The sequence below is a fragment of the Sceloporus occidentalis genome, unplaced genomic scaffold (assembly GCF_023333645.1).
Source record: "Sceloporus occidentalis isolate IW3139 unplaced genomic scaffold, rSceOcc1.0.p SCAF_13, whole genome shotgun sequence".
NCBI lineage: Eukaryota > Metazoa > Chordata > Lepidosauria > Squamata > Phrynosomatidae > Sceloporus > Sceloporus occidentalis.
This window is the reverse complement of record NW_028316993.1, coordinates 1,932,231-1,957,737: the sequence shown is the minus strand read 5'-3', so window position 1 is coordinate 1,957,737 and position 25,507 is coordinate 1,932,231. Positions and strand designations below refer to the sequence as shown.

Here is a 25,507-nt window from a genome sequence, read left to right as displayed (position 1 = left end):
ACCCCAGGAAGGCTAGGCCAAGAAGCCAGCGGCCCTCGGGTATCTCCTTACAGGCAGAAGCTATGAAAATGAATCATAGATATTATCGAAGGAACTTGAGCAAGGAGCGAGGGCTAGCTTGGCTTGGTAGAGTCACACTGGACATCTTCCTTCTTGTTTAATTTGATATTATTTCTCTTTTCCTTCCAAGGAGCAAAAGCAGAAGCAAAGAACTCTTTCCTTCTCATTTTATCTTCACAACAACCCTATAGGGTAGGTTAGGCTGGGAAATACAGTCCTTTGTGTCAGGTCGCTGGTGAGTTTCATGGCTGAATGGAGAATTTCCAGTCTAGGTCAGTCCCAATTTGGCAAGGATAGCCCCAGTTGCTCCTCTGCTATCCAAGTCCCCCAGTTGTGGTTGAAGTTAAGAGAATTGTATAGAGCCAGGGTGGTGTAGTGGTTTGAGTATTGGACTACAACTCTGGGGAGACCAGGGTTCGAATCCCTGCCCAGCCATGGAAACCCACAGAGTGGACCTTGAGCAAGCCACAGCCTCTCAGCCTCTCAACGGAACGCAAAGGCAAACCCACTCTGAACAAATCTTGCTAAGAAAACCCGGTGATAGCTTCTCCGTAAGTCAACATGAAGGCTCACAACATCAACAACAATACAGTGGGCCCTTGATATCTGCTGGGGTTTGGCTCCAGGACCCCCTGTGAATACCAAAATCCATTGATGCTCAAGTCCTATTAAATGCAATAGCATAAAATGGTGTCCCTTATATAAAATTGCAAAAAACAAGGTTTACGATTTGGAATTCATGTGTGTATGTGTTTTAATATTTTCAAGCCGCACATGGTTGAATCCTTGGATAAAGAATCCGTGGATATGGAGAGCTGGCAGTATTCCTCTCTACATTATTGCTTTGTTATCGTATCACAGGTGACCCTAACATTCAATTTTTCATTGATAGGTTTTAGGTGGAAAAGAGGTCCTGGGGCTAAATTCTGACCAGTCTTGCCTCAGTGTAAGGCAGCCTGCAGTAACTCGTACCCATCTAAATGTGTTGTATTACAAATGTATTAAAATTTGTGGAGTGTGTATTCAGGAAGCCTAAAGAGAACTTGCTGGGAAAGGCCAGGCGGTCTCTCCAACTGGGTCATTATGACTACATCGAGATCGCCTTAGGGTTAGCAAAAATAACAGTATCATGTGACCCTCAGAAAACATTCCCCAAGGGGCCTAAAGGACACCAGGCCCAAGGCTGCAAAAATGAGTCATTGGCAGAGGTGAAACTTGAATCCAGGCCTTCCAGTCTCGAGATGTTTTCCCTGACTTGGAAAGGGTGACATCCAGACAGTCTGGGAACCCAGCCTCCTTCGCTGCTGCTTTCGAACAGAAGCCTTGAGTAAAAAGAGACACTATAAAAGTGTTATCTAATCTTCCGCAATAAAAAGGATGATACTCAAAGTAAGAACATGACCCCTGAGAGAAGAGAGAATGCCTGTGTTTAGCCTTTATTTTTTCTTTTGAAAGAGGCAGTCCGTCACTTCTGTCATGTGAATATTTTTTTAGAGAGAAAAGAGAAGAGAAATCACTTCCAGGAAGGTGGCTGGCTCAGCAAGGAAAGGAAGAAAGAAAGGGAGATGAAGAGGGCAGGCAGAGAAGAGAAGATGAGGAAGGAAGGAAAGAAGGAAGGAAGAGAAGAGAAATAACTTGGCTCTGCAAGGTGGTGAGCAAAGAAGAAAGACAAATTGAGAGATGGAGAGGCTAGCAAGGAGAAGATGAGAGAACGAACGAACGAACGAACGAATGAAAAATCACTTCCACATAGGTGGTTGGCTCAGCAAGGAGGTGAAGAAAGACGAAAGGAGAGATGGGAGCTGCTAAGCAGGAAATTAGAAGATGAGAGGAAGGAAGAGGAAGAGAGAGAGAAAGAAAGAAAGAAAGAAAGAAAGAAAGAAAGAAAGAAAGAAAGATCACTTCCAGATAAGTGGTTGGCTCGGCAAGGAGGTGAAGAAAGATGAAGAGATGGAGAGGGTAGACAGGGAAGAGAAGATGAGTGAAGGAAGGAAGGAAAGAAAGTCAGAGAGGGCAGAGATGAGCTGCTTTTGCCGGAGTCTGTCTTGGTGAAGGAGTTATATAGAGCAGAGCTGACTCCCTCCTTCGCTTCCTGGGTGGAGCTGGGGCTGAGGAGAGGAGAAAAAACTGCTTTAAAAACCTCCAAGCCCTCAGTCAGCAAGTCCCAACAGGAGTGGTGAAATTACAGCCTTTCCTGCCCAGGAAGAAAGGAGGGCCAGCTGGCTCTGGGCAGAGAAGCAGCAAGAGCAGCAAGAGCAGCAGCAAGGAGAGCAAGCGCAGCAGCTGGAGAAGCCGCACAGAGCCAAGCTGTCTTGAGGGAGCTCCTGGTTCTTGACACTGGATTTGTCCCAAGTCTCCAAAGCGTGCCCTGCCACATTCCAGAGCGGTCTGGCTCTGAGGCTCGGGCAAATCTGGAGTTGCTCAGCCTGGTAAGAAAGGATCCTTTCTTGAGCCAGACCTGAGAGACAAGGTGTACAGATCTGCTCCAGGAGATGGGCATCGAGGCGGCTGCCATGCTCTGGTGCCAAGGGTGAACCAGGGCACGCATTTGGCACCCAGGCGCATGGACTGCCTCGGTGTGCGAAACCTAAGGCAAGTTTGCTGTCACCTTGGACAAAGTTGGCAGCCTGGAAGGTTGATCCGGTCCAAGTCAAAGTAAACTCCTGTAGGAAAGAAAAAAAGAAAAAATAGAATCTATTTGGAAGGACTCAATGGTCAACGGCAAGTGGCACTTTGGTAGGAAACAGCCACATGACGGAGGCGTAAGGAAGAACTGAGACCACGTCAAGCGACTCCGGCGAAGGAAGGGCTTTTAATTTTTCCCCTCTTTTGCTTTTTGGGGGCTGAGCTCAAAAGTGAGAGGAAGAATGAAGCAGTCGGTGTGGAGAAACTGCAGCGGGCAGAGCGGTGCTTTGTGTGCCAACGGGGCCCTTGGCATGCGTCGGCAGGCTGTGGGCTGGCTTCTCCTGTCACTCTTGGCCTTGGAGCACCTCTGCTCCGCCTTGGCACTCTCCACTTGCAAGACCCTGGACATGGATATGATGAAGCGCAAGCGGATCGAAGCCATCCGAGGCCAGATCCTCAGCAAGCTCAAGCTGTCCAGCCCGCCGGAGGTCGAAGACCCTGACTCCCGGGTTTTGTCGGAAGACATCATGGCCCTCTACAACAGCACCTTGGAGGTGATCCGGGAAATGGTGTCCGAAGACCCCAAGGAGACGCCTCAGGAGGAATACTATGCCAAGGAGGTGCACAGGTTCACCATGCTGTCGCCAAATCACGGTGAGGCTTGAGATGTGGCTGGGTGGAAAGGGAGCAAGTCCAAGGGTTATGACAGGCCTTGGAAACAGGACTTGGAGGTGCATCTTCATAGGAAGCGTGTATCCAAAGGAGTGCAACTAAAATGGTGAAGGGTCTGGAAACAATGCCCTTTGAGGAACGATTTAGGGAGCTGGGAATGTTTAGCCTGGAGAAGAGAAGGTTAAGAAGGAATATGATAGCCCTGTTAAGTATTTAAAGGGATGTCATATTGAGGATGGAGCAAACTTGTTTTCTGCTGCTCCAGAGAATAGGACCTAGAACAATGGATGCAAGCTCCAGGAAAAGAGATTCTGCCTAAACATTAGGAGGAAGTTTCTAAGAGCTGTGAAGTCGAAGGCTTTCATGGCCTTGTGGGTTTTTCGGGCGATGTGGCCATGTTCTAGAAGAGTTTATTCCTGACGTTTCGCCAGCATCTGTAGCTGGCATCTTTAGAGGATGCATTATCTGAAGATGCCAGCCATAGATGCTGGTGAAATGTCAGGAATAAACTCTTCTAGAATATGGCCACATTGCCCGAAAAAACCACAAAAAACTGTTTCTAAGAGTTGTTCAATAGTGCAACATGCTCCCTGAGAGTGTGGTGGAGTCTCCTTCTTTGGTGGTTTTTAAACAGAGAATCGATGGCCATCTGTTGAGGGTGCTTTGGTTGTGAGTTCCTGCATGGAAGAATAGGGTTGGACTGGATGGCCCTTATGGTCTCTTCCTACTATTCTATCATTCTATGAAGATACAGGCTGCATCTACCTTGAAGAATGAATGCAGCTTGACACGCTGCTTTAAATCCAAAACACTTCTGGTCCGAAGCATATCAGAGAAGGGAGACTCAACCCTGTACTTGGGTGTGGTGTTTATTTAACTCTTTGTAAACTAATTCAGTGGTATAGTGTGGTATAGTGGTTTGAGCACTGGACCATGACTCTGGAGGCCAGGGTTCGATTTCTGCTGAGCCGTGGAAACCCACTTTGGGTGAGTCACACACTCTCAGCCCCAGAAAACACCACAATCCGTTTCCCTTAGCATCACCACAAGTCTGAATGACTTGAAGGCACACAATGACAAAACCAATTCAGGATGCCTGGAGGGAAAAGAATTTCTAGAAGGGATTGTCACTTTTTTATCTCTCCTTGCTGCCTTGCCTTTAACAGCATCTTAGTAAGCCAAGATTGAACAGATAAAGGGTTTCTTTTGACAAGGAAACGAAGCGACAGGGAAAAGCTTAACTTGTCAAATTTCTGTCTGCTAAAAGCACAGGCTCTGGGCCAGTTGCAAAACTGCAAAGTATAGTTTTATCAAGGCTGTGATGCCCTGTTACAATACTCACTGAACTGGAGGCAAAGAGATGTCTGATACTTAAAAATGGAGGTTTCACCAATTTACTATAGTATGAGCTATAATATATAATATTATATAATGGAAACACAATTCACTTTTTCAGATGCTTGTACAAAAATGGGCTAGGTATCTGCAAAAGCTAAAGAGCCAATATGGCGCAGTGGTTTGAGCACTGGATTTGGTAAGGCTATGATTCTGGAGAGTAGGGTTCAAATCCCAGCTCAGCCATGGAAACCCACTGGGTGATACTGGGCAAGTCACAATCTCTCAGCCTTAGAGGACAGCAATGACAAAACCCCTATGAAAACCCCTATGAAAACCCCATGATAGGGTTGCCTGTGGGTCACCATAGGTCAGAAATGAGGTGAAGACACACAACAACAAATAAAGTGAAACTTTGGTATTCACTGGGGTTTGGTTCCAGGATCCCCTATGGATAACATAATCTGTGGATGCTCAAGTCACCTTATATACAATCGGGTATTATTATTATTATCATTATTGTGATCCTGCGCCATACGCAGGCTTCTCTTCTGTGGCTTTCAGCATATGCTGAAGCCGTGGTACAATGTTATGAATGGCACGTGCCTCGCTATGCCGCATGCACACGCCCCATTATTTTCAATGGGGTGTGAGCATACGCGATTTTCATCTTACGCCGGGGGGGGGGGTCCAGAATGGATCCCCTGCATAAGGGAAGGGAGGACTGCATTATTATTATTATTATTATTATTATTATTATTATTATTATTATTATTATTGGCCCTTACTCTCCACTGAGGTTGGGTTCCATGACCCCCCTGTGGATGCCAAAGTCCATGGATGCTCATGTCCCATGATATAGTGAAATGGTGCCCTTTAGATAAAATGGCAAAATCAAGGTTTGCTTATTGGAATTTATATATTTTGGGGGATATTTTTCAAGCTGTGGATTCTTGAATCTGTGGATTAAAAAAACCCAGTGGATACAGAGGGCCAACTGGAATAACTCTATAAAAGACGGTACACAAACCTGTCATTCTGCTGCAAGCGAGCAAAAGAACTGAAATGAAGGCACACAGCATAAGGGCAGAGGAGCAATGGTTTCTGTGGCCGAAACATGCTCTTAGCAGCAGAAGCAACATATAGTTCTGGCTGGGAAAAGTCACACAGCTCAGGTCACACAAGATCAGATGCTTTCCCTGCCTGTGGCACCTAATTCAGGCTTTGGTTAAAGAATGACAGGTAACAGCGCAAGGGTGGGAAAGACCTGGAATGAAACTCTTTGTCCGCACGGACCTATGATGTGACTAACGGTGGAAGGCAGTGTGCATTGCCTTATTTTCTAGCGACATTCCTCTGTTCGGGTTTGGCAATCCCACTCTAATCCCCGAAACTTGGTGGTGGAGTTGGTGGGGGATGGAAGAAACAAGCTGAAGACAATAAATTCTCTTGTCGTTCTGCTTTTTTGAAGCTGCTTTTCAGATATCCCAGTTCCTTCCTTCGCCTCCCACTTTCTCCATCTATCCTCAGCTTGCTTCAATTGCTGCAAAATGCAAAAGTTACCATCTTGACCACACTCTGTTGTTGCTTGGCCACATGGGCCCCCGTTTTCATCTGGGAAATGTTGGCGGGTATGTCACAGTTATAAGGCAAGGAGTGTCTGCACATGCGCAGAGGCTATAACTATGTCACATAACCAGATCTAAGCCTTAGTGTCTGGAATTTTTCTAAAAACATAATGGAGCCCCAGATCAAATTTCTGAGCTTTTGGGAACAGGTTTATGGGCTCGCCTTTGTTGTTGTTGTTGTGTGCCTTCAAGTCGTTTCTGACTTATAGCTCCAGGTATGTATGCAAAATCCCATTTTTGTTGTGCACCTTCAAGTTGTTTTCGACCGATAACTCTTGGTGTGTATGCACAAACCCCATTGTTGTTGTTGTTGTGTACCTTCTTATGATGACCCTAAGGCTAACCTATCATGGGGTTTTCTTGGCAAGATGTGTTCAGAGAAGGTTTGCCATTGCCTCTCCCTGAGGCTGAGAGAGTGTGACTTGCCCAAAGTCACCCAGTGAGTTTCATGGCTGAGCTGGGAATCGAACCCTGGTCTCCAAAGTCACAGTCCAACACTCAGACCATGCTGGTTTCTTGGGATCTCCTAAAGAAAGGCGAACTGGTGCTGTTTTTAAATGGGGCTTTAATGGAGACTGAGCATTCCTCCTAGCTGATGTTGGGTCACAGCAAAGCCAGAGAAAGAGAAATGCTCTCCCCCCATCCCTCCAACCCAATCCTTTCGGCCTTCCGCTTCCTTTTTCTTTGCATTGTTTTGGTTGTGTGCATGCACTCCATCCCCACACCGCAAAGGCTGGCACCCATCCGAATGCTGTTCCTCCTAGGGCTGGATGGTTTTTGCAATATCAGCTTTCCCCAAGGGAGGAGGAGAAACAGATTTTGGAGGGGCGGGTGGAGGCAAGAGCATGGTTGATCCAATCTTACTACTTCCTGACAAACTGCTGGGCTCAGCAACTCTGCAATTTCTGGGTAGTGTTGTCACTTCTCCCTGAAGGCTGGGTTGTCATGCATGCTGAGCTAAAAGTGTGTGTTTTTTTCCCTTTTGAAACATCCAAGCTGCGTCTTTGCACCCATTCACATCACCTCCAATATTTCACAGATGAAAACTGAGATGCATAGAATCATAGAGTTGGAAGAGACCACAGGGGCCAACCAGTCCAACCCCATTCTGCCATGCAGGAAATCTCAATCAAAGCACTCCCAATCGATTACCATCCAGCCTCTGTTTAAAGACTTCCATGGAAGGAGACTCCACCAACCTCCGAGGGAGCGTCTTCCACTGTCAAACAGCTCTTACTGTCAGGAAGTTCCTCCCAATGTTTGAGATGGGAAATCTCTTCTCCTATAGCTTGCATTCATTGTTCCGGGTCCTAGTCTCTGGAGCAGCAGAAAACAAGCTTGCTCCATCCTCAATATGTGATGCCAGTCCCTCTCTTTCTCTGTGGCATCTCTCTTGCTGCAGCCATCTCGCCATGGCTCTCCAGCGTGACCTTTTAAAGAAAGTTTTAAAGTGTATGGCTTCTAAAGTGATTTTATACTTTTAAAATCTCATTATTCTATTTTTAAATGAATGACCTTTTAAATATTGTAATACTTTAGTACCATTTTAAGTGCCAGTTTTGTACGTTTTTAATTTCACTGTGTGTGTTTTTAGACGGTCAGCTGCTTTAGATGTGCAGAAAGGAAAAAATGCAATGGTGCAACCTGTACCATACCACAAGTAGAAGTTTGTTAAGGGGTCTTTGGGAGCAAAGCAGGATGATGTTGATTATTATTATTATTATTATTATTATTATTATTATTATTTAATAATATAATAATGAACTGAGGGTTGTCTTGCCCAAAACAGATAAGCAGGTGTTGCATAGCTCCACAGCCTTTCCCCATAGTAAGAAAGGGCCCCTGAACAAACTTCTGCTTGTGGTATGGTACAGGTTGCACCATTGTATTTGTTCCCTTTTATATACACACATAACACACACACACACACTGCTTCTAGCAGCTACTTGACATACCAATGATCTTAAGCAAGCGAAGTTTTCCAGGCCTATAGAGGCTGAAATGAGTCTCGTGGCAGCTTCGCTGGTGCACCTCAATCCACAAAACAGGGATACCTTTATCGGCGAACCAAAATGCACAAAATACATGTTGCTGCATCATCATCATCATCATCATCATCATCATCATCATCATCATCATCATTATACCAGTCTGCAACGGAATTGCACACACTGCAATATTTAATCTCTGCCTGTGTGACCAAAGGCTGGTGTGTCCAATTTCTTAACAAATTCACAGTTGCTGATTCTCAGCCATCATGGATCCCCATCATGGATCGCCATCGTACAACAGACATATTCTAGTTACATGTTGGGCATTGCTGTTCCTTATTGTGGTTGCATATGGCACCCAGACATTGCCATGTGTTATTGCTATTCTGCATGAGGTTGCTTAGCATTGGTGCAACACATCACCAGATATAGTGACACATGTGGATATATGTACGGATATGGATACACAACATTGAGAGGATGTTAGATTGCAGCCTCTGTCTCTGTGTGTGTGTAAAAGGTTTACACCTGGCAGATAACAGAGAAGAATGTTTTTTGTACTTAAACCAGTAGACAAAGCCTCAGTTGACAGTCTCCATGCAATCTCTGGTTTCGGAAGCTCCATGTAGGGCTTTATTGCTATTCCCATTTTACAGCTGAGGGAAACTGAGGCTGACACTTATGACAGGCCATAAGTAGCCAGAACCAGCTCACCCACCTCCTATCTTAGAGGATGTAGCACTGGAAAATCCCAAAATAGTTTGGGAATTTCCTTGGGTTGATAAGCAGGAGCTGTTGAGCGGAGACACCACTATCTCTGTCTTTGCGGCTGTGCTACGCATATCCTTAACTTGCAAGAGGTTGCAATCTTCCCCCCACGAGTCATGTGGAAACCAAAAGAGTGACCGCACCAAAAGAAGGGAAACTGGAGGTTGGAGACAAGACTCTTGACTTCTCTTCTTAATACTGATAGGGAAGCAATTCTTAGTAGGAGTGTGGGTGGCTGTCATGGCGAGAGAGCATTTCCTCCCCCTCACTGAAGTTTCTGCACCTTGACAGCTGCATGGCAGTCAGTGAGAGATGCATCCTTATTGCAACATTCAGATGTAACAATGGCAAAAGCTTCACCTGATGGATTTCCCTTCGATAAAATCTGTTTAGGCACAGCAGCCCTGGCAGAAAAAAAAGTTGACAACCTCAGAGACATAAAAAAAAAAAAGCCTAGGCATCATACCAGTTTCTTGGAATGGAGTAGGGTTTTGTTATGTGACCATAGAATCATAGAATCATAGAATTATAGAATAATAGAGTTGGAAGATACCGCAAGGGCCATCCAGTCCAACCCCATTCTGCCATGCAGGAACTCTCAATCAAAGCATCCCCATTGACAGATGGCCATCCAGCCTCTGTTTAAAGACCTCCAAGGAAGGAGACTCCACTCACTCTGAGGAAGGAGTATGTTCCCCTTTGAATAGCCCTTACTGTCAGGAAGTTCCTCCTAATGTTGAGAGGTGGAATCTTTTCCTGCAGCTTGCATCCATTGCTCCGGGTCCTGTTCTCTGGAGCAGCAGAAAACAAGTTTGCTCCCTCCTCAATATGACATCCCTTCAAATATTTAAACAAGGCTATAATATCACCTCTTAACCTTCTCTTTTCCAAGCTAAACATCCCCAGCTCCCTAAAGCGTTCCTCAGGGGAAGGCAACGGCAAACGTCCTCTGAACAAATCTTGCCAAGAAAACCCCAAGATAGGTTGGCCTTAGGATTAGCTTAAGTCAGAAACTCTATGGAGTTTATCACACAAAGGCGATCGGGAGTTTATCCCGTGAATATCCTGGAAAAATTGCGTAATTACGCGAAACGATTTCACACGACGTCGCACAAAACCTGCCATTAAAGTGGTCACAAAGAAGCATTAACGCGCATCTTTTTACTTTTGGGATTTTGGCGACAATGCATTTCCGATATCACTTTATTTGCGCAATTGCGTGTGGTAATCATTCGCGCAATTACTTGCCATTTTCGCTTTATTTGCGGGATGCTTTAAATGCACTTTAATCTCCCTTTAATGCCGAACGTAGACCCAGTGTGATAAACTCCATACGTTGGAAGGCATACCTAAGGAAAAGTTTTCCAAAAGACCTTTGGAAAGATCATATGTGCAGCTAAGCCATTTCTCTCTCTCTCTCCTTCCTCTGGCTTCCTTAGTGGCAGATGCTTAACACCAGTGACATTTGTTTAACATGAAAGGAGAAGATGAACGAGACCCTGAAAGCCCTGGTCTTAACTGCCGAGAGGGGGACTTGCAGCAGAGCCGGTTTGCCTGTCTCTGTGGGATGAGATGGGATGAGGAATCAAAGGCCTTTTGATCTTCCAAGGAAGAGAAGCTTAAAAATAGACTCTTCCTGTGGCAGAAATAGATCCCGGAATTGCGTTGTAGGACTGAAAAGATGGTGCTTATTTCTGGGGTGTGTCTGTGGCCAGTGACCTGCCTCAGCTAACGTTCGAAGACCAAAATGTGGCACATCGGCTATGTTGCTGGCACTGAAACAGAGAGACCTACTGGATTCTAATTCTTGTTCAGCTATAAAACTGTCTAGATAGATAGATAGATAGATAGATAGATAGATAGATAGTGTTGAACATTCCTTGCAGGTTTGCTACAGGGGTATTATGGGAGAAGTGAAATCAAACTGCTTGCATGTCAGCCTGGTTTGCTACGGCAATGAAAATATGTTTGCAAAAGGACAGGGCTAGTGGTCAAATTCACCTCCAAACCATGACTTCTCCTGATGTTAACCACAGAATGGGCCTTTCGTAGCTTTTTAGAAATGGCAGTAAAACAAACATTATTACAAAAAGACCACTATTTGAACACTGCAGCAGCCACCTCCTTTCCCTCTGAAAACTGCCATCCTTTTGCAGCTACATAGAGTTAGGATTCCATTGCATTGACCACAGCAGAGGTGGAGGTACTTAATTTTCTGTATGCCAATCCCTATCGTAACTGTGGCAGTATGCCGACTCAGGGATTCATGAAGTCCTGTCCATCAGAAGTAACTTTCCCTGCCTCGTAGAAGACTGGATATTGCAGCATGATCTCAATGTTGCCAGCTCTTAGTTCTCAGTCACAAGGTCTGCAAAATGGGAATAGGCATGAGATGGCACACATCAAGTTCTCTATCCTTGAGCTGGCTGGGCTGTGAGGATGGGCAAACAGAAGCAATGCAAAAATAATTACGTATAAACATGAAACATATCTGCAATCAGGTTTATAACTTTTTTTTTTTACTTCTGTTCTTGACTTTGGCTTCAGCGTTCAATGTTCAGCTTCTTCTCTTTCCCCTTCTTGTATGCATCAACCTGGGAAGGATCCAAGGCCTTCTGGCAGCCAAAAGCAAAAACTCCTGCTTTTAGGAATACAAATCACTATTAATTGATATTAACACACAGTTCCAAGATTTTTACTGGAGGCATGTCTGCCTGAGACACAGACATGGATGGAAAAGAGGAAAACGTAGCCGGGGTAGGAGAGGTGCCATCTTTCTTTCTTTCTTTGGATGCTGCTCCTGTGTTTCTAAAATAGCAGTTTGCTTTGCAAATGTTGGGAAGTACCTGTGCTTAACTCTATGCTGCGCAAAGCTTTCTTTCAGTATGTGAGGAAAGTTTTTTAAGGATGGAAAAGCAAGCCAGGGATGTTTTGTTTAGGTACCACTGGTCAGTTGGCAAGCAAGCACCAGCTGATCCAAGTGGCTAAAGGGACTAGAGGCATGATGAAGTCAGGGGTCATCTCATGTCAGTCAGTGTGTGTGTATATATGCCTTCGAGTCACCTGTCAATTTATGGCACCTGTGAATTTCATAAGCTTTTCTTAGGCAAGGAACCATGGTTTGAGTGCTAGAGCATGACTCTGGAGACCAGGGTTCAAATTCTTGCTTGGCCGTGGAAACGGTGATCTTGGCCACATTACACTCTCTCAGCCTCAGAGGAAGTCACTGCCCAACCCGCCCTGGATAAATCAGGCAAAGAAAACCCTGTCATACCTGAAGGCGCATAACAAATGACGCATCAGCTATCCTGAGAAGCCCTGTTGTAAATCTCACTTACAGCCTGAGGCTTTGTTTTCTCTTTGCTTTGTAAATTTATGCTCCATGGTTTTGCACCTGTACGCTTGCAAAAGGACCTGGCAGAAGATGGGAAGGTTTGCCAGGTACTCCTGCAAAGCTTATCTTTCCAAGACATCCTCTGAGAAGAAAGAAATCACCTGAACAGGATTGAAACAGAACTGGCATCAATTAAAAACGGGCTCCTCAAATGCCTCTTTGCTTCTTCTTATCTCTGCCTCCAGACAGCTACGGGGAGCAGTACAAGAAGAACAGCAACCATGTCTTCTTTGGCTTTAACATATCGCAGATCCGGACAACTCTCCATGACCCCAACCTGTTGTACCGTGCCGAGCTGAGGATGAGGGTCTCTGGGAAGGGTCAGGAACAGCGGCTGGAGCTTTACCAGGTACATCTGTCGGGAGAGCAAGTGCCAGGGAAGGGTGGTGAAGGTGACATGTGGGTAAGGTTGCCAGGCGGGTAGGGACTGTCCCAGGCCCTGAGGTTTCTGGGCCAAAACCTGAGACCTAAGGACTACCCTGGTGTTGTCCTTAGCTTATTCCAGTTGCTGAAGACTGAAGTCAAACCTGACCTATAGAAATCACACAAAGTGACACCGCTTTAGCTTCCATAGCTCAGTGCTTTGGGATCCTGGGATCTGTAGTTTGTTGTGGCACCAGGGCTCTCTGACAGAGAAGGTGAATTATCTCCCAAAACTACAAATCCCAGAATTCCATAGCATTCAGCCCCAGCAGTTAAAGTGGTGTCAAACAGTATTATCTCTGCAGGGCAGATTAGACCTGAGTTGAAAGTACAAAAGTAGTTTGCATTCAACTCAATGGAGGAAGAGAAGAGGTGGAGGCAGAATCTTCCCCTTCCCATTAGACTCAGGCAAAAGCAAACTGCTGCACCATCTCCTATTTTGTGTGTTCTTCCTCATTAATACCTTTTGTAGACTTGATCACACACTGATGTTGCTTCGTCACACTTGTCCCAGCTTTCAGGTGTGAAACCTTGGAAGGTATGTGCTTATCGTTTTCATTGCTCTCCATCTCTCTTCAGCAACAGCACCATTATACAAACAGTTCCAGCTGGTACTACCTGGACGGGCGGCAGGTTAAGTTGAAGACCGACAAGGAGTGGCTTTCATTCGACGTCACCACGGTCCTCCGAGTGTGGCTTGCAGGTGCAGGTGAGCGAGGGGGAGCTGGAAGGGAGGGTGGAAACCATTTGGTTGCAAACTCTGCTTGGAAAGAGAGCTCATTCCATTCCATTTCATTCAATCAAATGTAACCTTTCAAAAACATTTTGGAAAAGCCCAGCTGTTCCCAATTCTGCCCTGTGGTGAACTGAATCCAGAATGGATTAGCTTGGGGAAAAGATGTATGTGAAATGATAGGAGAATCGTCTTTAAATATCTGAAGCAGTGAATCCCAAACTTTGGTTCTTCAAGTGTTTTGGACTTCAACTTTCAGAAACCCCAGCCAGCTTGGCCAACAGTCAGGAATTCTGAGAGCTGAAGTCCAAAACATCTGGAGGACCAAAGTTTGGGAATCACCGCAAGAGATGTTCTGGAGAAGATGGAGCGAACTTGTTTTCTGCGGCACCAGAGATTAGAATGCCAGCCAATGGATTCCAATTACAGATTAGGAAGAACCTCTTGAATGCAAGAGCTGTTTGACAATAGAGAAGACTATCTCAGAGGGTAGTGGACCATTCTTTGGATGTCAATAGAGATTGGATGGATATCTTTCAGCAGTGCTTTAGTTGTGTATTCCGGCCTGACAGGGCTTTGGACTGGATGACCCTTGTGGCACCTTCCAGCTCTAACATTCTATGATTCTATGAAACCCAGAATTTGAGAGATTTCTTTGTTTGGACTCCAACTTCCAAAAACGGTAAAGACTTCCAGCCTCTGATGAGATCTACATGAATTTGGGAAACGGGGAGAGGTCACTGAAGAGACTAGATGGACAAGAGCACCCTGAAAGGAAAGGCTCATAGGATGTTCGATAGAACACCATCTGAGATCAACAGAGAGATCTGCAGAAAACCCGACTTGTGACATCTGGGCTGAAGTCCAACTTTCCGAGTTCAGTGGCACCAGACCGGATGTTTCCAGGATGTCCACAAAGAACCTTGGCCGCGACTTTCTCTCGTCTAACCATTGCTAACCATTCTTTGGGCGACCCTGACTTTTATGATTAATTAAGAAGATTATTAAAGAAGAAAAACAATTCCATCCTCTCCCTCCATCCTCAGTTTGCTGCCTTAGTATGCAGGCCACGGGACAAGATGGGAATGCAGTGGTGGAATAGGCTGCATGGCTTCATGTTCACAGGGGTGTGTGAGGTTGGGGTCACATTTTTTTTAATGGCTTGCCTCCCTTAAACAAATAACAACAAAACACTCCCTTCCAGATACAGATATCTAGCAGAGCAGATACCGCACTGGGCTAGAATGCTCTCCCACTCCAGCATATACTTTTTCCCTTTTGCAAGAGTTATGTCTGTCTTACTCTGCAGCTAAATTTAACTCCTCCAAGAAAGTGCCGGTCTTTGGACGGCAACAAACCTTCCTGTCCTTTCCATGCCATAGTATTTCTGATTTCTAAGTATGGTTGTCATGAAAGCTGGGCAGTGTTTAAAAAGCTGAAAGGGAGAAAATCAATCCATTTGAAATGTGGTGCTGGAGGGGAGTTCTGCGGATACGGCGGTGTGCCAAAAAGACAAACCAATGGGTCTAATCGAGCCCAAGCCTGAGCCAGTAGCTAAAATGACTAAAACGGAGGCTGTTGTACTTTGGGCATATCATGTGACAATGTGACTCATTGGAAAAGACAACAATGCTTGGTGGAAGTGGAAGGCAGTAGCCTGGAAAAGAGGGCTTCTGCACTATGGGTAGGTTGTTTCACTTAAAGAAGTCGCAGACCTGCGTTTGCAAGACCTGAGTAGAGCTGTTAATAATAGGGTCTGCTGGAGGCCTCTCATTCATATGGTTATCGTAAGTTGAAGTCAACTTGATGGCAAATAAGAACAATTGTAACTCCGCAAGGACCTAGGCCTCACAGTGATAGCCTAGTGGAGGTGGTCATTCCAAAAAGGCACCTCACAGGAAACATCTTGCTCTACTTTGCCCCTTCGTCCTTGTTTTTGTGTGCCCTCAAGTCATTTCCAAGGTACGTAGATCATAAGGTGAATCTATCATTGGGTTTTCTTGGCAAGAGGGATGCTTCTCACTCCAAAGCAGGAGGAGGGCCCAACTGGGTGTCGCCCCTTTTCTGGGGTGTCACCCAGTGCGCTCTGCATTCTCTGCACCCCCTTAGTGATGCCACTGCCTGGGCCAAAGTAGGATAGGGCATGATAAATCATAACCAGCACTTTGAAATGAACTGGTAGCCAATGTTGCAACAGGGAAGGTAGTTATATATTCCCTGGAACCACCGTTCCATTTGTTTTGGCGCTGGCTCGGAGCACCACAGAGTCATCCAAGGAGTCACCCAGGCGCTTGTTCCTTCAGGGCCCAGAAATGTAGGGCAACCTCTCCCTAGGTTGCCTCTGTGCCCGAGGTGGGAGAAAAAGAGGGGGTGAGGGAAGGCAGCGGAAAAAACAATGGCGCAATCTGCTGAGTCGGCGGGCCGCACCCCAGGCATGCTGCCACGGGGTTCCGGAAGGAGCCAGATGAAAAGCCTGGCATGCACCAAGTCGTGCACGGCATGCGCCACTCCTTGGCTCCTTTCTTTTCCGTGTTTGCCAGAGAAAGGGAAGGAGAGAAAAATGTAGGGATTAAAAGGAGAAAGTCAGGGATGGTACCTTTCTCTTCCTTTTTACCTTGGAGGAACCCTTGAAGTAATTTGCAAGTTTCAGGGAAATCTTGCACCCAAATGATCACCAGTCACAATTTCTTTAGGAATCCCTATTACCACTCACAGAACCCTGAGTTTCAAGGGAACCCAGTTTCAAAAAACCTGGTGTAACAAAGTAGAATAACTTCCAAAATCCACAATTGAGTGATACCTTTATTGCAAGCTTAAAATACAAACTGCAAGCCTTTGAAGCTCTGCTGGTTCTTCATCAGGCAAAGATGTTAAAAGTCATACAGGAGGGTGATATTAGCCACAAGCCTGAATTTTATTAAGATGTTGTTGGTGTTCTCAATTAAGATGGTATAGAGGGATATTCATGCAGGCAGGTCACTCCTGCTTCTGCTTCTGGGAGACAAGATACCTTAAAGTCCAGGAAATAAAGTTAAAATTAAATGTTATCATGCTTTGCTATATGGCCAATGCAGCTACCTTTGGATGTGTTTCCTGGTAGTGTTGTTGTCGTGTGCCTTCAAGTCCTTTCCAACTATGGGGACTCTAAGGCAAACCTATCACGGGTTTTTCTTGGCATGGTTTGTTCAGAAGGGGTTTGCCATTGCTATCCTCTGAGGATGAGAGAGTGTGACTTGTCCAAAGTCACCCAGCAGTTTTGCATGATGGAGTGGGGTTTGAGTCTTAAAGAGACCAGGGTTCAAATCCTCATAGTCCAACATTCAAACTGCTACACCACACTGGTGTAGCGAGTAGTTAATTTCTAATCCAAGACTTATGCCAGGTCCCAAGGCTGACAGCTGCCACCTTCCTCAATGTGACTCGAAACGCTTTTGCCCTGATGGGTAGACTAGGCGATCGCGAGAGTCTAAGAGCAAAATGGAGAGGGAAAGGGTTTGAGACATGGAGGCTGAGTGATTTTGGAGTGAAGAGGGATTGTCTCTAAAAACGAACCTCACATCACGTCCCTCGCCACTCAGCTTCCTACCCGCTTTACAGCTGGCATGACAGCTGTGGATGCCAACCAACCCAACACAGTAGCAGAGATGTTAAATCTTGCCGTGCTTTCAGCTACTCTCCATCTTGTACATTTTGTACCGTTTTCCATGACTGTTTTATCACCTTGTTAAGTGAAAAGGGAAACTTTTAAAAAGATGATCAAAGGTCTGGAAAGCAAGCCTTGGGAGGAAGGAACGATTGAGGCAGCTGGGTATGTTTACCTTGGAGAAGAGAAGATTGAGAAAGCCATCTTCAAATATCTGAAGGGATCTCATGCAGGAGATGGAAAGAGCTTGTTTTCTGCTGCTCCGGAGACTAACACAAACCGGTGGTCTGAAATCACAAGGAAAGAGATTCCAACTAAACATTAGGGAGAACTTTGCTGTTAGGAACTGTTCAAGAGGGGAACGGATGTCTGCAGAAAGTGGTGGACTCTTTCTTTGGAGGTCTTCAAAAAGAAGTTGGGTGGACATGTTTTGGGAGGGCTATTTTCTGTCTTCCTACAGGGCAGGGGTTTGGACTGGATAGCCTTTGCAGCCACATCCAACTCTAACGTTCAGGAGAACAGGTGGATTTTCTTGGTCCACATCATGGACTCGAAGAGAAAGTATCCAGTTAGTGCTGTCCACAGCTGACTTCTGCTTTGAATGTGGCAGATCCTTTCCACCCCAAATGCCCTGCTTCTCCTTTCTGAAGAAGAAAGTGACACTTATGTTTTAAATGCACTCATTTCTGTCTTCGCCTTCTGATGCACAGGTTGCTTTCATTGATGTGTGGCTCTATAGTTCTCTCTCTCTCTCGCCCCTGTTGCAGGCTGAAAGTATGACATAAAATCCAAATTCATATGTTTCAGAGACTCTGGGGAGATTCCGCCTCAGCACCCACTGCTCTTGTGATGGCATTTCTGAGGATCTGAAAATGGAAGTGGAAGGTAAAGGCTGGGGGAATGGTTGGGAGGGATGAATCGGCTTTGAGGAGAGAAACTCCTGCTTGGATTAAGGCTGTCAAATCTCAGGGCCTAGCCTTGGGTCACTAGTTTTTGCAGGTGGAAAATAAAGGTGCAAGTTCTCCAAGTTTTGAGAAGGAGTTTAGCTGTGAGCCAGAGGAAAAGGCCGATCTCCTGTTCACCTAGTAGCTACAATTTTGTATGACTTCATTGATTTCTGTTGCAAAGACGCTGCAGTGCATTTTTGGGTTCAGATAATTAGCCTTCCTCTTTCCTTCTCAGTTGTTGTAGTGCCAGGGCTCATCCTCCATTCTGCTGTGCATCCACTTTCTGGCTAGAAGCAAGTAAACTGGATTAAATGTTCTTTATCCCATATCCCTAAGCAAGTGAGAAGGAATAAATCCGCTCATTTTGCTTTGGTCTGAACAGACCCTTTAGCTAAGAATTCTCTCCTCACATCCAAATAGGAAAATACAGGGTATATAGCCAGTGTTTATTTGCGTGTGTGTGTAAGTGTGTTTGAAGGAGAAGCTGTGAGCAACTCTGTTTGGCACCGAATGCCAGTTCCTTTGGCCTGGAATGAGCCTGAGCTGGAAACACTAGGCCTGCTTAATGTCAATTTTGTTAGCAATATTTGAAGTGAATAAGCTGAGAAGGTTGAAAGAAATAGCACCTTTGAAACTGAAAAAAGGAGATTTCTTGCATAAACTTTCATGGGTGAAAATTTATGCAAGACATTTTCTTTTCTCAGTTAGTTTCAAATTTGCTACGGGATTCCTTTATTTCTTGCAGTGCTAAAACAAATGAACATGGCTATTATATTTTTGAATACTCCAGTTTGAGTCTCTCTTATCCGGAATTCCAAAACCCAAAATATTCCAAAACCCAAAAGCATCTGCATGGCTGGCTTGCTTTATGATGATTCATTGTATGCAAACTTTGTTTCATGCACAAATATTTTGTATGAAATTACCTTCAGGCTATGTGTATAAGGTGTATATGAAACGTAAATGAATGTCATGTTTAGACTTGGGTCCCATCTGATGACGTATATGCAAATATTCCAAAATCGGAAAAACTCCAAAACCCAAAACACATCCAAGCATTTTGGATGAGGGAAATTAAATCTGTATTACAAAGGACAGACAAGAGTTAGTTCTCCCATTTGAATCCCTCTCGATATGTGTCTTGCACCACTTCCATTCCTTTCAGTGGCACACATTGCCACCAAGGACCAATGCAGAGGCTTTTATTAATCGGCTTTCTGGGCATCCATCTTTCCTCATGCCTGTCATCTGCCAAGACTTGGGTGTCAACAGTTGGCAAGGGGAGCCTCGGCAGATTCCGGCTTCAGGATGAGACTTGCTTCTTTCTGGGAATCGGGCATGAAGAATTTCCTCATCCCGACGTACATACCTGCCATTCCTTCTGCCCTGGGTCGGGTGGGGTTGGAGGGGAGTCGCACCAGTTCCGGTGACTCCCTAGTACCATGCCGTGCCATGCGGTCTAGGATGATGGGAATATCCCCTAGGGATCAATGCGAAGCATAAGTGCTCACAGACACACATGCACACTCACACACAGCCCAGCGCACCGGCTGCATTTCATCAGCTAAATATAGACCCCCATGAGGAGACAACAGGTCTTCGTAAAGAGTTCACAGAGAGGCTAATTCGGTGGTGCGTCCAGAGACTGGCACACCCTTCTCCATAAACTTAGAACACTTGGTTTTTTATAGTATATGCTTCCCAGACACTATATTTTCTTACACTATTTTTTTTCTGAATTAAAATCAGCACACTTTACACTTACCTTATGCCCTGGAACTGGCTCAGTTTGGCAAGGGCAGAACCGATTAATCCTCTAGCTTCCAGCTTCTTCCAAAATGTCCTGGTTTCTCCTTCTTCCTCCCACTTTCCTTCTTTGTCTTCAGCTGGCTTGAATTGCTTCAAATGCAATCTATAGTGGAAATGTAGTTAGCTCAACAAAGGGAAAAGAAGAAGAGGGGTGCCATCTTACTCTTCCCTGTAGGTTTTGGAAAAAGCAAACTGCTGCAGCCTCTCTTGGCTTCTGTGTTCTTCCTCATTAATAATATTTGCCATCTTGACCACACACTGATGCTACTTGGCTACGTGTGTCCTGGTTTGCATGTATGAAATGCTGGAAGGGATATGACCAACCTGACAAGGTTCGCAGTATGCTCCCAATTGCAAGTAGAGAAGCTCAGAGCCGAAGTGACTTATGCAAAAGTGTCCATAGATGGCTGCTTTTGGCTCACAGGAGCCCCTAATTTACTTCCTCCGGCACTTAGTTTGTGAATTACTGTCCAAACTTTGAGAAAAACACAGGTTAGCATTTAAATTGCCCCTGTTTGCATGCCAGACACCCATCATGCTCTCCAGTGTTCAGGACGTAAGGATAAACACCTAGCAGATCACAGACTGTGCTGTTAAAGAACTTAACAGGATGACCAGATATTTTAACCGCAAAGGAGGACAAGGCACCGCAAAATGTAGGATGTTCAAGACAGAAGGAGGACATTGCAAAAGAAAAGCTCTAATAGAAAGATAAATTCATGTCATTGGGTTTATTTACAGCTATATTACATATACTGTATTTTATTATGTACTCAGCTGTATTTTTACGCTAAACTTATCTTTGTTAAAATGCCTTGTTGGCTTGCCATATACTTCCAGAACTCTGAGCTTAAAAAGACAAATGCTTAAAATGTTTGCTTTACTAGCAATAAACTCTTGACTGAATCGTTATTTAAATTATCCCTTTCATTTGTCCATTGTGCTGAAATTAAGGGGAGGAAACCCTTTCAACATTTGCATGGGATCCTCATGCAGCCCATTGCCGAACGTGTTTACTCTCCTTTTCCCCTCTGAGAAACAAACGTGTCCTGAGCTCTGAGTGCGAGTCTCGCTTGCTGCTGCTCCTAGGAAGAAAGAACTTTAGAAGGATCCATCCTATTCCCCTATTTGCAGTGAGGACAGGCTGCCAAGTAGATGAATTTCTCCAAGTGGAAGCAATGCTACCCAATGGGCTTGTTAGTCATGCTCATAATGGAAGACATTTGCAATTCTTCCTGGGTAGAAGGTTGAAATGTCAGACATGTCCTGGAAAAGGAGGACCTCTGGTCACTCTGTACCTGATCCTCTTTCACATGGCAGGTTTTGCGAGAGATTTTGGCCAACACAGAAATGACCATGTTGTAGTGGAGGGATGACATCTGCTGTGCATACAGTGTAGGTTTTGCAAGAGATTTTGCCCATTGTATTGCTGCAGGATTCCAATCACCACAGCCACCCAAATATTGAGTTGCAATGGTGTTAAGTCCCTTGCAATGCACAAATCGGCTGCCAGCTGATATGTTTTATGAACAGCCATATGTAAACCATCTGTAACGAAACAAATGTTCATGAGCACTACAGACAATGCCTCTTCCTTCCCAGGCATGAAAATAAAGAGAGGGGACCAGCAGCAGATCAGCGAGGAAAAACAGCAGCTGCCCTACTTGCTGGTGATGGCGATGCCACCTGAACGCGCTCAGCATCTGCAGAGCCACCGGCAAAAGCGAGCCGCACCAAGCATGGAGTACTGCAGCCAGTAAGTGGTATGGGACCAGATGGGCAGCAAGAATATTGGGGGTGCATTTGGAGCCTCGGTCTCAAACGCCACTGGTAAAATAAGAAAGGGTTGTAATGTCTGCTGTACCAACTCTATTTATTTCCCAACCAGTTGGGCAATGTGGACAATACAGGACGGGAGTATTTTTATTTCTAAAGTCAGGTGCTGTTCTTGGGAATGGTTGTGACAGGGATGGGGGATGCGTAGCTATCGTTGGACTGCAAAACCCATCATCCCTCACTGTTGACTGTGCTGTGGATGGAAGCTGTAGTCCCAGCAACATCTGAAGAGCCATAGGTTCCGTTGCAATTTCCATCAAACTGTCCCAAATTGACAAGAACAGTCCCAATTAATCCTCTGCCGTCCCACTTTTGGGCTCCTTTTAAAATGTCCCAGTTTCTCTCTCCTCCTCCCACTTTCCCACTTTGTCTTACTTCAACTGCTGCAAACCGAGTTCAGGGTGCAGAGGTAGTTTATTGGAGAGAGACGAGTGGCTAAAATCTTGCCCTTCCCTGTAGGCTCAGGCAAAAGCAAACTGCTGCCACTCTTTAGCTTGTGTGTTCTTCCTCATTAACTTTTGCTACCTACACCCCACGTGGCCTGGTTTTATCTGTGAAATGCTGGAGAATATGAAGTTCCCCATGCCTCGACTAGAACAAATTTGGATGGGAATAGGGCCTAGAAGTCTAGAAATTTGAGTGTGGTCTCATGGGGAGACAAAAGATTGGGAGGTTGGGTGCCCTTGGCAAGTTAGATGTCTTTAGGGAAACACGGCCCAAAGACTGCCGCCATATTCATGTGAAGGCTAATCCAATAAACTGGAATTGGATTGATTGCCACCAAAGTCTTTGCTGAACTGGAAGAGAGAAGGAATTAGGATTCTGGTAGTTTAAAGCAGGGAAAGAGAAGGCCCATTGGAACTCAAGGATTTCTCCACTCACTCCTTTTGCATTCTTCTGCTACAGATCACCAGAGGAAAAGAACTGCTGTGTGCGGCGCCTTTATATTGATTTCCGTAAGGACCTGAAATGGAAGTGGATCCATGAACCCAAGGGCTACTATGCCAACTTCTGCATGGGGCCATGCCCCTATCTCTGGAGTTTAGACACTCAGTACAGCAAGGTGAGGACAGAAGCCCTTTTGTTTCTTCAAAAATGTTCTTTACTCCTGCCCCTATCCTACCCACCACTCCTAAAGCTTGAATTTAACAAAGGTTGCAAGTATTACAAGCTATGACAAGCTCCACTCCCCACCCTGGAAAGGGAGGATACGAAAGCCATATTTCAAAATTAATATCACAGTGAGCAGGAACGATCTCAGCATTGGTTTCAACAGTATCATCAAGACTATTTTCTAGTTACGGTACTTTCAAATACCTCCTGAAATCCCCGCTTCAACATAAACTTTTAAGGGTCCTATTCACTCTGGTTTTTACTATGTAACTCACTAAACTAAGGGCTTTATTGCATGAGGCTAAAAAGCGGATAAAAGTATCTTTGGCTGGTACTTATCATACATCGTCATGTCCATCCTGATGCTGTTTTGCTTTCCATTCATTACTGTGGTGCATCTTTTAATTGATAGGCAAAACACGTCAATAGGCTCTCAATCTCACTCCTATTCCATTAATGATTTTGTGCAATAGGTCCCTTTCACTGCAGATCCGCTTCTCACACAGACATGTGGTGTGAACGGATATGATTCTGCTCTTTTTCCCCCCTCGACCCCTTGCAACAATCCAAGCCGCCAACAGCTTCCCAAAGCCAGCTGTTGCAAGTACAGCAGCCAGTTTCTGGTGACAGTTGGCGACCGCGATTGCTTGTTTCCACTCTTCCTTCAGGAAACCGGTGTTTAGTTGTGCAGAAAACAGATCGCATAACCATGGATTGCCAAAGCGCTTTTGTGGGGGAAAGCATGATATGTAATGATGCCAAAACAGCATGCTTCCATTCTTAAACTAGCACAAATGTGGCAGGATAACAGGATGGTGTGATAAAGTCCTAAATTCATTCCGTCTTGGCCATATCTTTGTACTGCCCGATAGTCCCCTCTCCAAATTTTTACCATTCAGGCAAGCAAGCAATGGAGGGTTTAGCAAATGATAGGCTTGCCCAAGGTGCCCACTTTGGAGCATCCTACTTCTAAATACGCTGTTCTACTTCTCTTTTGACAGGTCCTGTCCCTTTACAACCAACACAACCCATCTGCCTCAGCCGCACCTTGCTGCGTCCCAAATGAGCTCGAACCCTTGGGGATTGTTTATTACGTCGGACGCCAGGCCAAGGTGGAACAGCTCTCCAACATGATTGTCAAATCATGTCGATGTAGCTGAGAAAAAGGAGCCACGGACTTGGGAGACCCATTCCGGGCGGGCTGGGATTTTTTAAAAACCCAAATGGGAAAGAGGCCAGGACTGAAGATGAGAGAAAGACAGACTGCTCTTTCCCCCGACCTCAAGAAAACCTCATGCCTTTTTTTAAAAAAGCAAAAACACTTCTTTTTTTTAAATCATTCAGTGAGAGTTATTATTATTATTATTATTTTATTATTATTTTATTATTTTATTTTGTAAGTTTATGCATTTTTGGGGGGGGTGACACTCTTGAACCGTTTTTTAAAATTTTTGCTTCAGATGCCGAGAGAATTATAATTATTATCAGAATAATAATAGTTGTTTAAAAGAAGAAACAAGATGGGCTTCTCCCTGTTCCGCCGTCATCTCTCCTCCTGGAAAGAATTTGCTGGAAGAATAAACTGATCTGGGGCCTGATTTATTTTTTTTAAACCCAGGCAAAAGCCAAAAAGACATCCAAGAAACTCTCAGCAAAAATGACAGCAAAGTTTAGACATATTAAAAGGGATCAAAGGCACCGAAGGGCACAGGACACCATGGTTTTAGGACAAGAAGGTCCGGAGCAGCATGGTTCAGATCAGGTCTGAACCGTTGTCCTCTGGGTGGTACGAATGCGTCCATGTTTCTAGCAGGTGCCAGGGTCGCTGGACGATGCCAAGGTTACCTAGTGGGTGCTGCACTCAGGCCTTTGTCCCCAAAAGAAGATGATGGATGGGAAGAGGCAACTACTCCGTGCATATTTCAAAAATGGGACTCCATCCAATCTCACAGAATTCAGTGCTTCCGTCCTCTGGCTCCTCTCTGGAAGGCAGCAGTGCAAGTCATAGCTGTTGTTGAGTCAACATGAAGACATGCCTTATCTCAGTGGTTTCCGAACTTTGGTCCTCCAGATGTTTGGGGCTTCATCTCCCTGAATTCCTGACTAATCAAGGATTTTGGGAATTGAAGTCCAAAACATCTGCAGACCAAAAATTGGAAACCACTCCTTTGCCACATGCAAGAGCATGCAGAAATAAATGCCGGGGGTCAGATCTTATGGGGTAAGTGACTCTGGCCATTCACTATGTATCTCCATCTTCTGCCCCCTTAGTTCCACCTCTTCAACAGCCCATTTTGGCCACCCTCGACTTTCCCAATAGAGGGGAACTTAAAAGGGCTGAATACAGACTTGGTTTCTTTTGTGGGGTGGGATGGGGAGAGATATTTTTGCACTTGTTCAATGCTTGGCTAACTGCCACACCAGCAATACAAAATGGGGAGCGAGGGGATATTTTAAGGCAGGGGTGGCAAGTGGGGAAATTTTTGATTTCACTGTCATTTTTGAGTGTAATATTAAAAAGATTATTTCC

At 45.1% G+C, this 25,507-nt stretch overlaps 1 protein-coding gene across 1 annotated transcript; it reads left to right on the top strand.

Annotated features, from left to right (window-relative positions):
• The first annotated feature begins 1,962 nt into the window (after positions 1–1,962).
• On the top strand, positions 1,963–25,507 carry TGFB1 (transforming growth factor beta 1). Its single transcript, XM_089478411.1, has 7 exons — positions 1,963–3,339; positions 12,659–12,822; positions 13,476–13,605; positions 18,080–18,157; positions 21,631–21,784; positions 22,771–22,927; positions 23,979–25,507. The coding sequence occupies exons 1-7, from the start codon at positions 2,928–2,930 to the stop codon at positions 24,135–24,137; spliced, it is 1,254 nt and encodes a 417-aa protein (XP_089334537.1). The 5' UTR covers positions 1,963–2,927; the 3' UTR covers positions 24,138–25,507.

What these genes read in the sequence shown, in the direction of transcription:
- TGFB1 (XM_089478411.1), top strand. Translation starts at nt 2,928, where the DNA reads ATGAAGCAGTCGGTGTGGAGAAACTGCAGCGGGCAGAGCGGTGCTTTG. An exon ending in CATGCTGTCGCCAAATCACG is followed by an intron (nt 3,340 to 12,658) that starts GTGAGGCTTGAG and finishes CTCTGCCTCCAG; the next exon opens with ACAGCTACGGGGAGCAGTAC. An exon ending in TCTGAAAATGGAAGTGGAAG is followed by an intron (nt 18,158 to 21,630) that starts GTAAAGGCTGGG and finishes CTTCCTTCCCAG; the next exon opens with GCATGAAAATAAAGAGAGGG.